The sequence below is a fragment of the Protopterus annectens genome, chromosome 12.part0 (assembly GCF_019279795.1).
Source record: "Protopterus annectens isolate FY-2018-M chromosome 12.part0, PAN1.0, whole genome shotgun sequence".
Lineage (NCBI taxonomy): Eukaryota > Metazoa > Chordata > Ceratodontiformes > Protopteridae > Protopterus > Protopterus annectens.
In genome coordinates, this window is record NC_056746.1 from 288,140,072 (window position 1) to 288,157,520 (window position 17,449).

A 17,449-nucleotide genomic window follows, 5' to 3' on the forward strand; every position below is an offset into this window, starting at 1 on the left:
ACAAGCTTAGAAATTTTGTTTGTAAAGTGGAAAGGAGGAGCAGAAACCAAGTGGGTTGGCCTTCTCAAATGTTCTCCCTGGATTAGGTAGAATGAGGTAATGACGACACTAGACTGGGAGGATTGTCCCAGATCAAATTTACAGTAGGGGCGGGCAACTGCAAAGCCACCAAGTATAAGAACACAATACCAACAGGGAGGGAGGGTTGGAAACAATATGATACACTCCTTGACAGGAAATCAGAACAAAAAACCCAAACAGATACTTAATGAATGTAGACAATATCCAGTTAATACCTCACACACAATGAAACTAGCTAGAAAAGTATGCAGCAGACAATAAAAGTGCTATAAATAACTTGTAAAAATAAGCAAAAAACAGGAAACTCCATGTTATCTTTTACAGATCCGAGTTTGCTCAGTGTGAAATGGAAGAAACACAAGTTAACTTCTTAGGTAACAGAAAGTTGAAACCTGAAACAATTTTTTTTTTTTTTTTTTTAAAAGCTTGAAAGAACCAATGAGGTGCTTACTCCAAGCCGTAGTCCAGGTAACCCCAATCAGCCAATGACCATAAACAGACATTATACATCTACACCTCACCATATTAGTTTTAAAATTAGTAGATTTGGAAATTTTAGACTTGCATTTATATTCAAATGTCAGAAGTCCTTGGTGCCCTTAACAGACTTAGTTTTAACCAATATTTTTTTTTTAAATAATTAGGTGCAAATGGCTATGAGTAATGGCAAGTGGAGCTGCTTTTGCCAAGATTTATGCAAACTTATTCATGGGAGATTCTGTGGCACAACATATCTATAATGGTATTAGGAATTGATTCCTCTCTGGCATAAAATATTTCTATGACTGCTGTATGGTGTGTACTGGTGGTAACTAGTCTTTGTAAGAATTTAAAGAAAACCTTAACAGTAACGATTCTGGTATAATTTTCACCCTACAGGCAAAAATAGCTCAGATTGTATGGATATCACCAAATTAACAGAGGGATCTATGATGAAAATAACTTTCCAAAACCTTACTTCACGACAACAGCTGCCACCCAGGCATGTGATAAGAAATATTCCAACTTCCAAATTATGAGAATCAGGAGGATATGTTGTTCTATGAAATTTTACCAGGAGTCTTTCTCCGATTTAAATCGTAGATTAAAGCAAAGGAGTTACCTCAAAAATAAAAATGAAGTGCAGGGGTGGCCGACATGAAGGACAGGACTGATTTTAGCTATGCTCATCTGAAGTTATTTGGTTCACTACCACTTATGGTGGCAACATGCTTTGGTATAAAGGTTTGCTAAACAAACACTGGTCCATTATATGTTAAGATCAGACATCTCAGTATCCCAGTCCAGTATGCAAACCTGGTGACAGCAGAAAAAAAAAAACGGTCCCATTTTTTTTTTAAATATACAAAACCAACTGTAATCTTTGGAGTATGACCCAACACCCATAAGTAGTAGTAGATAATGTAGGGGGTGCAAAAGTTGTAAGCTGGTACTGAACATGTTTTGTATTACTAAAAATTCATGTATTTTGTTTCAAATTAGAAACTTGATTACACAGTCCATTTAATCAGAATGGCATTGTGGTGCCTTCTAAACTGGGCAAAAAAGACACATTCTTGTAAGAAAAGAATTTTAGTTTGCATTAGAGACATTACTTGACTAAAACAGTAGTCCATAGGTAGGTACTAGGCTATCGACCCTGGGGCCTATACAAGCCCAGCCAAAAAGGTACCCTGGCTTTTGCCACCCAAGAAAATTATTTTCCTGTGCCACTGTCGAGCAGAGCCACAGAGGTGATCCCCGGGGTGAATTTCCTATTTCCCATCCAATCATCAAGATTTTTCTTGAAGAGTGCTAATGATTGTTTGATATAGATAGGTAGTTAATTCCAGAGTTTGGGAAGTCTCTGGGACAGGAATCTATCCTTCCAGCATATTCTGTTTATTGTGGTGATAAGGTTTAGGTCCCTAGAGCGTGTAGCTCGGAGGGATTGGGATTTCTTTAAGTGGAGCATGTCTAACAGCTCTGGGTTTGACATAGAGGTGATCTCTGCCCAACGTACAAAGCTGAGTAGGCGATATGCGACGGAGTAAAGCTGGAGATTTTTGAGACTATCTGCGTACGGCATCTGTTTGAGGCCGGTAATCCTCTTTGTGAGGTATTTCTGCGGCCTTTCCAGTTGTTGTAGATGTCTTGTGAGGTACATACCAAAAGGGGTGTTTTACTCTACAATGGGTCTAATGAGTGATGAGTAGAGGGGGAACAATGACCTCTTTCTGGATGAGAAACCTTTTGTGATGAGGTGTGACACGTAGAAGGATTTCCTGACTACTGTGGCAATGTGATTATCAAAGGAGAGACTCCTGTCCACCAGTGTACCAAGGTATCATCACACTTTCGGTGTGAAGTATACTACCGCCTAGGTTGTAGTTCATGGGTACAGAGTTTTTACCAAAGGGGATGACGATGCATTTTTTGGCAGTGAGCTTGACGCCATGGCTTTAACACCAGGCACCTGTCTCAGTGAGGCCCTTTTGTAGGATGTCCACATCATTAGGAGTTTCGATTATGGCTCCTAGTTTGCAGTCATCTGTGAACTTCGTTAGCCAAAGACCTTTTGTGTTTGGTATCTACTTCTTTGAAGTACAGGCTAACAGGAGAGGACCCAGGACTGACCCTGTGGTACTCCACTTGTCACTGGTCTGAAGTCGGATTTGGAGTCTGCTACTTTCACAGTGTGGGTTCTGTCAGTGAGCCAGATGACAACCCATCTTGTGACATAGGGATTTATACCTAGTTTAGTGTATTTATCTATAATTCCAGAGCGGGGAATGGTGTCGAAAGCCTTGGCAAGATCTAGATAGGCTGTGTAAACCACCTTACCCTTGTCTACGGCTTTCGTGACTGCTTCAAAGAAGTCTATCAGGTTTAGGAGACATGATCTGCCTTTTACAAACCCGAACTAAGTGGGGTCCAGAGTTTGGAGATTACCAATGTCTTTGTTTAGAAGTTCCATGATGATACGTTCCATGGCCTTGCAGACCAGGCTCGTCAGGCTAATGGGGCGGTAGTTCCCAGGGTCCATGGTGGCTCCCCCTTGAGGAGTAGGATAACCGTTGCTGTGCGCCATTCAGCAGGCACAAAGCCGGAGGTGAGGCTATGATTGAACATGGTACTTAGGTGGGGTGCCAGTTTGTTCTACAGTTCATGCAGAACACAGCCTAGGATGTTGTCTGGTCCCATGGATGATGTGTTTTACATAAGCACAAAATTGAAAATTCTATTCCAAGTTCACCTTAATGGATATTGAAGTGGTTATCAGCACATTTAACCCTAACAAAAACTAGAGAGAATCTACTCTGAATACAAAAAAGAAAAGAAAAAGAAATTATGGATCATTAAAAGAGGAGTGTTTTTAATGAGCAGTTATAAGTTCTTGTCTTCTATTCTGGACAGGATAAACTGTTAAACGAGATTTCCCTTCAAGAAAGTCTTATTACATTTTCTTTGTCCACTGGTACAGGACAGCTGTGTGTATTAGTTATATGTCCAGCTCGTTTTGTACATAAGCTTTTCTGTTCACCTCTGAAGTTGTATTTAGCAGCAAAACCGGTTTGGTTTAAAATAACCTTATCTCTCTGGATTCATTTTCTTGGAATTTGTTAATCTTGATGCGGTTACTTTGGTGGCAATTTGTCTTTAAAATGTACCATGCTTCTTCATTTGGTGTGTGCATTAGGAAATATCTATTTATATACACACAGAGCCAAATTCTCATCAAGAGGAGAAATAAAGAAATAAAAACCTGCATCTAAGTTAGCAAACCCATAGAACAAGGAGACAGCAAGTCAACTAATCTGAAACTATACTCAATTCCCAATGTGACGAAATATTGAGCATCTTTGTCCCTGCACACGTGTGCACATATACGTGCATGTATACTCATAAGTACATGTTATACACTGACATAGTACACAAACATATCTATAACATGTAGGCACACAAGTATATAAAAAGTATGTATGTACACATGCATTTCTACATGCATCTTTGGTGCATAAAGTGTGTGTGCATGAATGTGTATTTGTGTTTGTGGATGTGTCTATGGGAGCAACTCGAACTGGCAAGCAATTTTTTTGTCAAGTCAGGACTGGGTCTATATACCATAAATTTCAGTGATGACCCATGCATGGTGTACTGCAATGATGATCCGATGGGAGTTGGTCCAGAACATCAGTGCTTTGCTGAAAGTACCACAAAGCAATAATATCAGAAAAAGGCTCTAACATGGGCCGTTAATTCAAACTGAGATGGTGCTGTGGACCCCCCACACATACCTCCTGGCTGCATCATGTATGTGATGCATCTTTATAGTGGTCTCATTCAAGGTCCACTACAGCTACTTATTTTCCACCTTACACCCGACTCACTGAATTGATCACCTGGAATAAAACTACACTCTTGTTCACTGGCACCCTTGGTGTAAAGATTTGGAAAATGCTGCAAGAGGTTTACCTGCAACAGTTACCTTGCCATTACACAGGGCAACTTACTACTCCAAGGAAAATGTTGTGGAGTGACAAGCGTTTCCCTAATCACCACTAAGCTCTCTCCTGCAGTACTAGGTCACTTGCCTTTACCATAAAAAAGTTTTCTACCATTCAGTTCTTCTACTTTTCTTTACTGCCTTCCCTCAATACAAGGACTATCAGTAGAAGGAGCACAGACAAAACACTACTCATTTGCAGCAGCATGCTAGTTCTAGAAAAAGGGGGACAAGGTCTCACTACAAGAGATATTCAAAAGTTTTACTCAATGTGCTTCTACATCAGTGGGCATCACAACTAACAAGCTCAGCAATGTAAGAGTTTAAAGAAATGGACACGGTTGAAGCAGCACCTGACTTGACAGCAAAGCTTCGCAGCATGCTGTAGCTTTGTTTCTTACTCAAAACTGCTATTCCAAAAGTTACAATCAAATATTTTACAAGGGGACTCCAAAAGACAAAAAAATATGTCTGGTAACATGGGTCAGCAAATGTGACAAACAGGCAAGCTTATGACACAAGAGCTCAGTTCCAAAAATAGATAGATCTATCGCACTTCTGGAATAGTGTACAAATCGATTTATAGCAATTAAAATACATTTCTGAAATGTTTACAAATCCCTGAAATGGCTTCTGTCACAAGTCGATGTCTGCAATACACAATAACCCACTTACACAGTGTACAAAACAAATTATATAAAAATTTCAAGGTTTAAAAAAAAAAAAAAAAAAACTACAATATTTCAAAAATACAAGTTGCTATTTACAACTGTTTTTCAGTGTCCATGGCTTCTGTAAGACAGCATCACTATTATATAAAGCACATTAGTCACCCGCCAGTGTCACAGAGAAAGTGGATTTAAGGTGGTAGCATAAGTACTGCAGTGTGTGAACAAGTGCCCCCCCCAAAAAAAAAAAAAAAAAAAAAAAAAATACAAGGCACCAGAAAACTGGAAGATAAACAGGGCTGCAGCTATGGGAAATAGGCAAAACTGACCACGATAGTTGAGTAACAGCACCCGGACTGGGTGCGGGAAAAGAAATTTTATGTATACAAAAGGTGGGAGGATTAACATGCTGCTACATGAAACAGCGCTCACCAAAGTCTAATTTCTGGACAGTAGTAAATTCCACTACTCATCCATCTTCAGATTCAGGATATAATCCCAGATTCCATTTCTGGACTGGGAAGTGTAACCTCACCTTTCAATGATCCTTAACCCAATTCTCAAAAGTAGTAGTTTGTGTTATACAACACATTAAAATGTTAAGCACATTGTCTAGTGCTGTTTTCTTAAATCTAATGAACTGATCAACACCAACTTCCTTTGCTCAACTTTTCCCACCACTAAGACAAATCATGTTTTATACTGCATCTCTAAATTCTGCACACTGTTTTTATATATCCATCTCTGCATAACTCTGTATACTCCTGTAAAATTTCTGTTCACTTTTTACTTCATTATGCATGTATGTCTTTTGTCAGTTTCCTGTTAATTGTCAGTGACTTCCTCATTTACCTAGTTCAAGCACATTTGAAAACAAATGTATGAGCAGACACAACAGCTGCTTCCAAATATATAACAAACATAATAGGAGCACTAACAATAACCACTGCGACATAACTTTGCAATCTAAACACTAAAAACACAGGACTCTGTTAAGATCAGGTTTAAAAGTCAAACAGACGTCTTAAAAAGAAAACGGATCATCAATATTCACTGTAAACGTGACGGACTAATCCTGCTAAATTTATATTCTACAACACATTTAAAGCACATAGTGCTCCAGTATCTTTTAGCTGTAAGCATGGACAGACCACACCATACCAAGAACAGCTTACTCAAGGGCTTACTACAACCATCACAAAACAAATTCTTAACATAATTTGTCAAAAGAAAAGCAAATCATTGCTTACCAAGAAAGCCACAAAATAAGCAAATTGGTTAATAACAGAGTCCTAACAGATCTGGCAGTTGATGCAAAGGGTTAAAACTATAAGCAGTAGTTCCTGTGATAAAGGGTTTGATTCCCTCAGCTCTTATATGCCTACTGTGCAACCTTGAGCAAGTCACTTTATGTGCTGTTCACATGGGTGGCATTATTCTGTTAATTACCGTTAAAATGAGGGTGTAGGTGGCATTAATATTAATACTTCTGCCTGCAACTCAATGAAAATTATGCAGAAATATTATCTAGCTGTTCACATTCTGAAATATCAGAAATCCAGAAAATTCAATAAAAATATTTTTATCACAGATGAAAATGCAGCATTCACCAATTCCCCTGCTTAAAACTGTACCCTCACCCCCAACACCACCGACACAAATTAATGTTATACCTGACCATCCCCATAGCTACTCAGCTTAATCTTCTGTTGGTACCCAAAAAGGTACATCTGCCCTAACACCAGCACTAGTTCTTTTCTCTCACTATAAAGTTCTTTTGTGAACAGTTTATCACGGACAATTCACAAACACAGTCCACATTCTCATTATTGATTTAACTATTATTGTAATACATATACCACTGAATTAATCTGGTTGACTTCTATTACATTTAATCATTCAAAGGCACATGTTCCAATTTGTCATAGCTGTCAACCTATAATCTCTAACCTACATATTTATGCTATTCCACTTGTCTTGCAACAACATACACATCATTCTCACGGTTTCAATACCCCATATGCTTTCTGCCCTTCATCTTCATATATTCTCTGTTCCACACTATCTGTTCTCATATCTTTGGTATTTCTCTGCCCTATAGCGCCAAAAAGTGGGTTCACATATGTTTTGTTTATGCTTTTTAAGTAGGTGAGCAGGCTCATCAGCATGGATTACTTTCATCTAAGATTTGAAAAATCAATAACTCCATAAGAACAGTTATTAAAAAAAAACAAGTAATATAATTGTGGAAAGTACGGATTGTGAAACTAACCTATTAATGGTAGAAGTCCTCAATTCTACTACTCTACACAGTTACTGTTGTTCGAATAAAGAAAGAACTTTGTAAAAACAGTAACCTGTGTTAGCAAGGGCATGGCTTGCATTTAGGCAAACACATTCAAGCCAGACCACAATGTTGCTCCCAGTAGAAGTGTCATATTTATTCACATATACTGCCTACAGTTACATTTCATGTCGGTCTCTTTTTCTTTCAGCGTTCACAAAGTTTCCATGCCACACTTCCTGCACACGCATTTTATTTTCACTCCCTTTACCAGAAAGCAATTTTAAAAATTAATTCCCTTTTCAGTAAATCAAACTTGAGTCTACAAAATGAATATCACTAGCAGCTCAAAGACTTCACCCTACTGATACTGCCAAACTATAGGGCCACGTTAAATTCTTACCATACAACTTCTTGCTCTCTACTTCCATCACCTAAGTGTTTCTCCACACTTCTTGTTTAGCCTCACTAGCACACTTTTAACGTGTATATCTCTAGTATATATAATCCCCCATCTTCAAACCTTCACAGATTACCTGCATCTTACACTTTACGCCATCACAGCCAACACCAATTTGAACCCATACCCAGGGATGTAGCCAAACATTTCTCTACCACCTCCCTTCCATTGCTCACCTAACATTTCGAAAATGTACACATCTTCAATAAGCTACCATTTGTTCAGTTAAGAACTTTACAGACCACTTTCAGTGCTGCCATTCTACCACAAAACAATTTCTAAAGACGTATTCTGGTCTCCGATTGTGTTGTATACACATAATTTACGGAGTCCTAAACATCCTGAAATCTATTCCCAACAATGTTCCACACACGGATGCTGACATCAATGTACTAATTTAAATACACCACGTATGCCTAGCAACATTGTTGCCCGTACCCTTGCAAACTGTCGGTCCAACTAGAACATCTTTGCAGAACAATTTACAATTGTTTTCATATTACCAGCATCCACAATTATCAGTAATTTACCACCCACAAGGAAATGCACACTCTCACATATGAAACTCTTTATTTCAATTCACTCGGGGTCTTTTTCTTCATTTAATAACTCACCGTTGCTGTAGGCATATGGGGACTCGGCTGCACCATCCTGTAGGCTCTCCAGGATCTCTCCTTTACCTACATCGCTATCCCCGACCAGCAGGAACTTAAGCAAGTAATCGTAACTCTTCACTGGACTGCCTTGACTACCCATACCGCCTACTGACAACAGAGAATCAACGACACACAGGCACGCTCAACGGTAGCTCCAAGCCCCCGGTGGCCGTCCTTCGCTCCACATCCTGCAGGCCTGCCCCACCCCGTCACACGGCTTGAAGCAACAATCAAGCCTATAAATCTCTATAGTTCTTCGGGCTCTGCCGCTGCACACGCTCCCTGGTCTACACGTCTTTCTACGGCCTGCTACACCATACACATTTTACATAGCTGTAAGTCTTTAAACTTTGGTAGAGCTGTACAAAATTTGGACAGTGTTTCACTGCCTTTTGTTGTATCAGTCCACACTATTAAAATATTCACAGGGAAAAAAAACAACCACAAACCCCATCCACGATTATCTATTATTCAGCCTATACTCGAAAATTGCACCACCTTCTTCTTATGTGAACCCCACCCTATTACTATCTGATTGGCTAAGCCTTCAAAACGTTCTTACTCCAATTGGTTGTTAGTATATGCGTATCAGGTCACAGCTACTAAACTTGAGGATGTACAGATAGTGCTAAAAATCAATAAGGATGAAAGCACACATCAGGCGAAGGTACACCAGTCAACATTTTAACTAAAATGTGACCTGTGTACTGATAGTCAATGAATGGAAACAAGGAACTGACAGTAACTAAGTTGTAAAACATTGCATTGTAACTGGGTTAATTTTTATCTTAATAATCTCCGGGCTGAGCCTGAAAAAAATTGATTTGGTTCAATGTTCTAACCATTAAACAGAATAAGATAAATACATCGTACAATGAAATCATGTGTTTATTAAGTGTCTCCATGAAAAACATTCAATAATGTATATCTATATGTTTTTTCATTTTTTTTAAATATTTCATCACCCACCCTCACTATTCACAGTCACTCCACATACAAGCTTTGTTCCGTCACACCCCAATGTATTCCTCCAGCTGACTCGTAAACAGTACTATTTTCCTCTAAAAGGATTCACTGTCACCCACTCCCTTATAATTCACTATCATAAACTGAATGCCTTGGCAACCCTCCTTATGTCTTGCATATTCTCACTCCTCTTTTCCACTGTTTTCTACTGATTTATCTCAAAAACAATAACTTATAGTGACCTGCAAAACATCTCTTTGTTTCTACTGCTCTCCACACCTTCTTGACCTCAAAACATTCCCACATCATATGCAGCAATAATGCCTTCTTTTAGAACACTTCTGATTTCCCTCTTTCTCCCCTCATTCATATATCCTCTGGTGATTCATACTGTTAATGCAATAATCTCCATATGCCTTCTATGCATTTTGCTAACTAGTGTTAACTTTCTTATCACCCTCTATACCTACTCCCACCCCTCCACCCCTAGTTAGACTGTCCCTTTTCCATGAGTGTTCTATCTTCCTGTTTTTTTCTCTCCCTTCCCTCAACCATAAATGTATAGATTAGCCCACCTCAGTCTTCTGTATTAAAAATTAAAATGTCGTTCGGCTTTTCCCGGTTAGGGGTCATGACAGCCGAATTCCGGTCTCCTAATGACTGGCAGTGGATTTTTACGGTGCCAAGGTGCCAGCCCGACACCCCAACTTGCACCACCGCTTGCCTTCTGTATTCCCCACTCCTTAATTGGATAATACCTCACAACACCTTCCAGCCACCTCTTCCCATTTTCTCCATTAATATTTTGAAAGTCCTGCTAAAATTTCCTGCTGTTGTATCCATAGTTCTCTTTTACTTACTCAAAGGACATCATTTTGCCCACTCTGACTACCACAAGTCGCTTCACATGCGTAATTCACATTTCCTCCCATCTCATAACTTCCATCCATCTCCCCCAAACCTTCAATTCCTCTAATATTTTCCCCTCACATCTCCCTTAATTTTCCCTGTCTTTACATATGAGTGCAGAGTAATCTACATATGATCCTATTATCTCCCCATTTCTTCATAATTGTGTAGAATGATTATTTAGTGCCTAACAAGCCAGTGGATGCTTGGCAATTTTATAGTTGGTAAGAAGCTGAGTCTATGGGGCAGTTGCAGCCAGTATAAGTTTTTTAGTGCTATACACTGGCGGCTTCTGAAAGGGGTATTTGCTGCAAATGTAGCCACGTTATTACAGCATTGTTCAAGTTTTACTTTTTGTGATGCCTGGAGGTTAGTAATGATGAGAGCACAATGAAGTAGTGAGAGGAAGAGATAAGTATTGTCAAGTGCAGTTTAAATTGTTTTGGTGGGAAAGTGTTTTGGTCTTTAAAGCATCCCTAGTTTTTGCTGAGTTTTTTTAATGCAATTTTTTATACACAGGTCGAATTTAAGATTATCATCCACTATCATCCATAATAGTTTGCTACAAGAAATGACTTCAGTGGTTGTATTATTAAGAGACAGAGGGTTTTACATTTTTTTTCATGAGAGAGGGACTTAGGGGAAAACAAAAAAATAAATAGTCTGGTGGGGGGGGGGGGTGAGCATGAGTTGTGAGTTACAAAGCCATGCTTCAGTGATTGTTAAAGTTTCCTGAATAATTTTTTAGAAATGTGCCAGGTTGTCCACTAAGGATCCAAAAGGCAGTGTGCATGTGAGTGTGGAGTCATCTGCATGTCGTATTAGGGAGGCGTGTTTTTCATAGGTTTATAGGTAAATAGTAGGCTACCTGCCCATGTGGGCCATTTTAAGCTTGGCCAATTTTTCACAAAGGTAAGAATCAAATCTTGTACCTTGTGTCCGTGAGGTAAACACTTTAATCATTTTGCCAAGCCTAGCCAACCTCCAACCAGAATTTGTACCTTACCTCCCTTTCCACCATCTTTCTCATTTCCTGACATTTACGCTGTTATCATCCTTTCACACTCTGCATCTAGCATCATCACATATGCAAATTACTTAGAGCAAGATAATCTCCCTTACATTCTCCTCAAACCCTTGTCTTCTACTTACTAATTATCAATCTCTTGTCATGCTATACATGTGGCATCACTAATTTTTGGATCCCGTCCAGTCCAGTCATCCCTCCATCTGTCAAAATGTATCTCATAAGATGTAAAATATTATACAAAATCTCCTGCTCTGCCGCTGCTCACCTTTCCTGTCAAACCACTCACATTCATCTTCTGCTTATTCAGCAACTTTACTTTCTCCCCTCCATACTGCCCTATAATTCCCCCAACTGACTATACTCTCATAACTGTATATGACTCTTTGCCCATTCTCTCTACCTCTTAAGTTGGACCATTACTAGTACTTCATACATTGAATCCAGTAGTTCCCACCTGTGCATTGTTCCATTGTACCCCTTCTTCATTCATTGTGTCACTTCCCTCCAACATGTTACTTGGGAGTCCATAGTGCACCACTCTTTTCCTTTCCTTTCTAACCAATTCCATCTTACTGCTTGCAATGACATCCTCCTTCTCCTCCCCCTACACTACTTTCCCACCTATTCATTTCCTTCCTAAATTCTTCCTGTCCCTCCCCTACTTTTCTGTTATAGAACAGTCCATAAATGTACTGAATTGTTCTGCCGTCACCCTAAATCTTCTCACCCCTGTCCACTACATTCAGGAGTATCACCCCTAATTTCATCTCCATCTCTCCACTTCTTCCTTATAGCCTACTGCTCAAAAACATTCCCCTTCACTTCCTGTCACCATCTCTTCTCTCTTCCACCCCTACAGGTCACCTTCTGCTCTTTCTCCTTCAACCATCACTTCATCTACTTTATTTCCTCCTCCTCCTCAGTCTCCAACTGTTTCATCTTATTTCACTTCAGATTTCTCAAATCAATCTCTGCTTGTAATATTCTTGTCACTCCTCCATATTCTCTTTCCCCACTCTCTGCATATACACTGACTTCCATGCTACCTTTAACACATCCATTCACTACTTCCACTCCTCCTACCACTTTCCCCATCTCCTCAAGTTATCATTTCCTTTCCTTTCCTTTCCTTACCAGTCCAGTTTGCACCACATCCATCTCCTATCTAGCTCGTTCTATCCATAAACTCATGGTATGCCACATTTCTCTGCCACATCTACAACCAATTATTCCCTTCTTATCATCACTTGACGCAAAATATTTGTTGCTGTTTAGCTAAGACTGACTCTTTGTGGCCTCAAAGACTTTAGCACAAAAGGCCTGTCTTCCAAAACTGCTTCTTCACGTTCCTGCACATTCATAGTCGTTACTTCATTCATACTGTCAATCCATCTTAACTTTGCTATCACCTTTTTCTATTGCCTTCAATATCTCCAGCATTAGTATCTTCTCTTGTGAATCCTCTCTTTGCATTAAGTGGCCAATGTATTTCAGTTTGTGATTTACTATCAGACCTTCAGTAAATGATCTGGGTTAGTTCCCTAATTATTGATTGGTTTGATCTTCTTATAGTCCATGAAATTATTAAGATTTTCTCTAACACCACTTTAACTTTAATTCAAGCTGCCTGATTAAGAATTATGGCCTCAACCATTCTGGAACTTTCTCTAGTTTTCCATTTTTTGGTTATGCATTTTCATTGCTACCAGTAAGAAAGTATAATGTTGTTCTATTAACTTTCATCCCTTGTTGGCAGCTTAACAAAATAGATCCATATTCAATAACTCTAGCTTTCCACTTATTTATCTGTGGTTGTTAATGTTTCTCCTAATAATTCTGATTTCAGAATCTGGCAGTGCATAATAAGTAATCATTAACAGTGCTATAATAGATACAGTCTTTACTTACTACTAAAGGTGTTGCAGTGGTGTAGTCAGAGGAACATGCTTTTGTCACTGCTAATTGGAGCCATGTTATACAGATATGTTTGATCAGAATATCAAAAATACATATGAGACAGGACTTCCAAGATGGCTGGGCCTTGAGTAACAGCTTAATTTCAGCTCTCCCAGTGTGAAAACAGAAACTCAGAAAAGAGAGCCAGTAAACTTGTATTTTGGGGTAAATTTCAGCAACTGGCTAGTAAGTCCACTGCCTGGATGCCAGCAAAAAATAAATTCAGAGAATGTGAATTTGGAACCTGAAAGAAAATCAATCAGAAAAGGTGAGGAAAAATTTTGATTGGGAAGTATTATTCAGCTCTTCAGCAAAAAGCAGTGCAAGCTCCAGCTTTGGTGCAAGACATGACTTCCAGTAATCCAGAGGAAAAATAAGTCAAGTGTACTCAGAACCAATTAAAATAAATAAAACACTGAAGGAGTATATCAACTCAAATAACAAAAGGCTGGAAAAAATGGAAAAAAGCAAGTTTTGTAAAGTGTGACATAGGCTCAAATGGATATGACAAGAAACAAATGTATAAAAGATCAATCTGACAAACATTAGTGTACGCATGTAACACAAAAGCTGGAACTAGGTACTTAACAAAAAAGCTTTCACACATAAAAGGTGGGATTAATAACTTTTTAACATAATGATGATTTCTATATTATCTTTAAATATCAATGGAGTCACACACACACACACACACACACACACACATATATATATATATATATATATATATATATATATATATATATATATATATATATATACCAAAAAGAAGGTGTAGTGAACTATATTAAAAATGTAGAGTGCAAATAGCTATGCTACAGAAGACACATTTGGAAAGAAATGAACATGTGAATTTAATGAAGAAAGGTTTTCAGGACAGTTATTCAGTGGAATACTTGGGACAAAGGAAAAGAGGAGTACTTATATTAATTGCAAATGGAGCTCCAATAGTAGTGACAGAAGAGGATAAAATATAATAATGTTAATTTTGTAGTACTAAGGGGCTATGACAAGGGTGGAGGATTACACTGGCATATATTTATATTCCATCTAAAACTGCTATAATTGAGTTTAAGAAAATGCTAAGAGAAATAATCTGCTTTCAGCATGGAATATTACTTATAAGTGGGGAGTGGAAATTAATTTGCAGTGGTAAAGGTGTATCGGGGAGCCCAGGAGGGAAAATATAGCAAAGGAGGGTAGATTTTGAAGAAATTTATGAAAATATGTGTCATGGACAAAGTGAATTCAGTAGTAGGAGTTCAGAGTGATTTTACATATTATTCCCAAAGGTACAAAAACTGGGCTAGGCTATGAACATGTGCATTTAACTGAAAGTTTTGATATGTATCCAATAACTATTTCAGATCATCCACCAATAATAACTAAAATAAAAATGCAGGGTAGTGATAAAATAAGACACTGGTGCCTTCCCTCTTATCCACTGAAAAGAGATGAATTTAAGAATGGGTAGTGGAAATTATTCCAGATTTATTAGAGAAAATATAAATTTCTTCTAAAAATATAGCTAGGGAGTGGGATAAAATTAAAGTGGAGTTTAACAATAGGGTAGAAATAAAAGAAAGAGAGATATGGTTAAGAAGTAACAATAATTATTTACAGAGACTGCCAAATGGAAAAGTATTGCAGAATAGGGGGCATCTCACAGGACAAGAAGAGGAGCAATTGTAGAATGCTAAACAAAAAATTAGGGATTACTTCAATAACATGCAGGAGTTTCAAAAGATTGCTGTTAAGCAACAGTTTCTTGATAATAACTCCAGAGCACAAAACCTTTTACCCCAATGACTCAGGCAACAGAAAGTAGAAAGGCTTTTCACCAAGCTTAGGGAGCCTTTAATAAGGAAGATAACAAGAAATCCTGTAGAGGTACTAGAAATATTTCAGAAATATTATGAAAGTCTGTATAAAGCAGAGAAACATGGAACCCAAGAAACGGTACAAATGGAAATGTTTATGGAAGAACTAAATATGCCAAGGTTAGAGATAGATGAGGCTCGGTTACTAACAGTTAGGATAGGAAGAGATAAGATAAAAATGGTGAAGTATAACCATTCCAGAGTACAGATCCCATATATATATATATATATATATATATATATATATATATAAATATGGGTCTACTTCAGTAGACCAAAATCTCACTTACCTGACTTTCAAAGTACTGAGACAAAAAAAAAAACAAAACTCACAAGAATGACTGCTTGGAACACCAACAGATCAGTACTGGTAAGTAACCGCTTGGCCAGCATGTTGACTTTTATCCCTTACCTCCATGGTAGTGTGATCTTGGAGTTGGTATATTTAGTTAAGGGGGTATGGGGGCAAAGACCCCACATGGGTGACTTTTCTTTGCTTCAATGTTAGTGTGTTTGTGGGGTTGGGTGAGCGGTTACTTACCCTTAGTGATCTGTCAGTGTTCCAAGTAGAAGGTCTTGTGGAGTTTTAGGTTTTTCATCTCACTGTTTTGAAAGTTGGGTAAGTGGGCTTTCTGTGTACTGAAGTAGACCCATATATATATATATATATATATATATATATATATATATATATATGGATCAATGTGGTTTTGTGGAGGAGGTGGCAAAAATTTGACAACATCAATAGAACATTGATGATCCAGAGGGCAGAATGTAAGAAAACACCACTGTTATTCGTGGGTCTTGATGCAGAGAAAGCATTTGATAGAGTAAGCTGGCAGTTTATGAGCATGGCAATAGAAGCATTTGCATTCACTGTTAAAATTATAAGGCTGATTAATTAGGAGGATATATGAGGGATCAGAATCAAACATTATAAAGATCAATCATAAAGATTCCCTTATAAACAAACACATTCAAAAACTGAGAAAACTAATAACCTCATGCATATCAAAACTAGCCCTAAGTGGAGATATCCACCCCAACCCTGGCCCTACCATCTCCAACCCCAATCCTCATAATCAGACTAGAAACCACAACTTCTCCCATATTACAGCCAATAGAAAGCCAAATGACTTCCTTCTACTAAGCCTAAATAGTAGAAGTATATCCAACAAAGTCCATGAACTCCATGCCACCATAGACTTGTCCTCCCCAGATATAGTCATCCTGACAGAAACCTGGCTAAAACCTCACATTACTATTGAGCAAATACTCCCTACAGGTTATGGCATACTAAGAGTAGACCGGCTAAACAAGAAAGGAGGCGGTGTAGCTATAATATTTAAACAGCATCTAAACATCCAGATCTTAAAATCATCAGCTCCACAAATAGGCAATGAAGAAATAATATATACCAACCTCAAAATAAACCAAAACAAAACCATCAACATAATTGGATGCTACTTCCCACCTGGCCAAAACATCCCTCCACTAGAAAACCTCCTCAGCTGGTCTACCCACCATCTCCCCCAAGAAACTATCATTATAGGTGATTTCAATATTGACTGGCAATCCTGTTCTGGCAACCATCCAACCCATCATGTAAACCTTCATGGCTTCATCCAACTAGTCCAGTCGCCAACCAGGATAAATAAAAACTCCAGCAAGCACACTACCCTGGATTGGATACTAGTCAGTAAGAGCCCCCAGTCATGTATAACAGGCTGCTTATCAGATAGCCTCAGTGATCAATCCCCAACATTCCTACTGAAAAAATACCTATGCCAAGCTAAACCTCTGATCTACCATCAGATACGTAAAAAAATAACTTTAACCCACTCACATTCATCTCATCCCTCAAAGAATGTAACTGGCATCCTCTAAAGTACCTCAGTCTTGATGACGCAGTTGAATTTTTTAATACTACCTTCCTAAGCATCCTTAATTACCATGCCCCCATAAGACTTTCCAGAATCAAAGCACAACCCTCCCCATGGCTACAGAAAACCACTAAGTCAGAAATGAAAAACAGGGATAAAGCCTGGGAGCAGTGGCGCAAAACCAAGACCC

At 38.4% G+C, this 17,449-nt stretch overlaps 1 protein-coding gene across 1 annotated transcript in view; it reads right to left on the reverse strand.

Moving 5' to 3' along the window:
- Positions 1–9,142, reverse strand: part of RAB40C (RAB40C, member RAS oncogene family) — a gene marked incomplete in the record, with an annotated part of 334,993 nt that extends 325,851 nt beyond the window's left edge. Inside the window, 1 exon segment of the mRNA XM_044089349.1 lies at positions 8,594–9,142. Within this exon segment, the coding sequence (XP_043945284.1) occupies positions 8,594–8,735 (142 nt within the window).
- Positions 9,143–17,449: the final 8,307 nt, after the last annotated feature.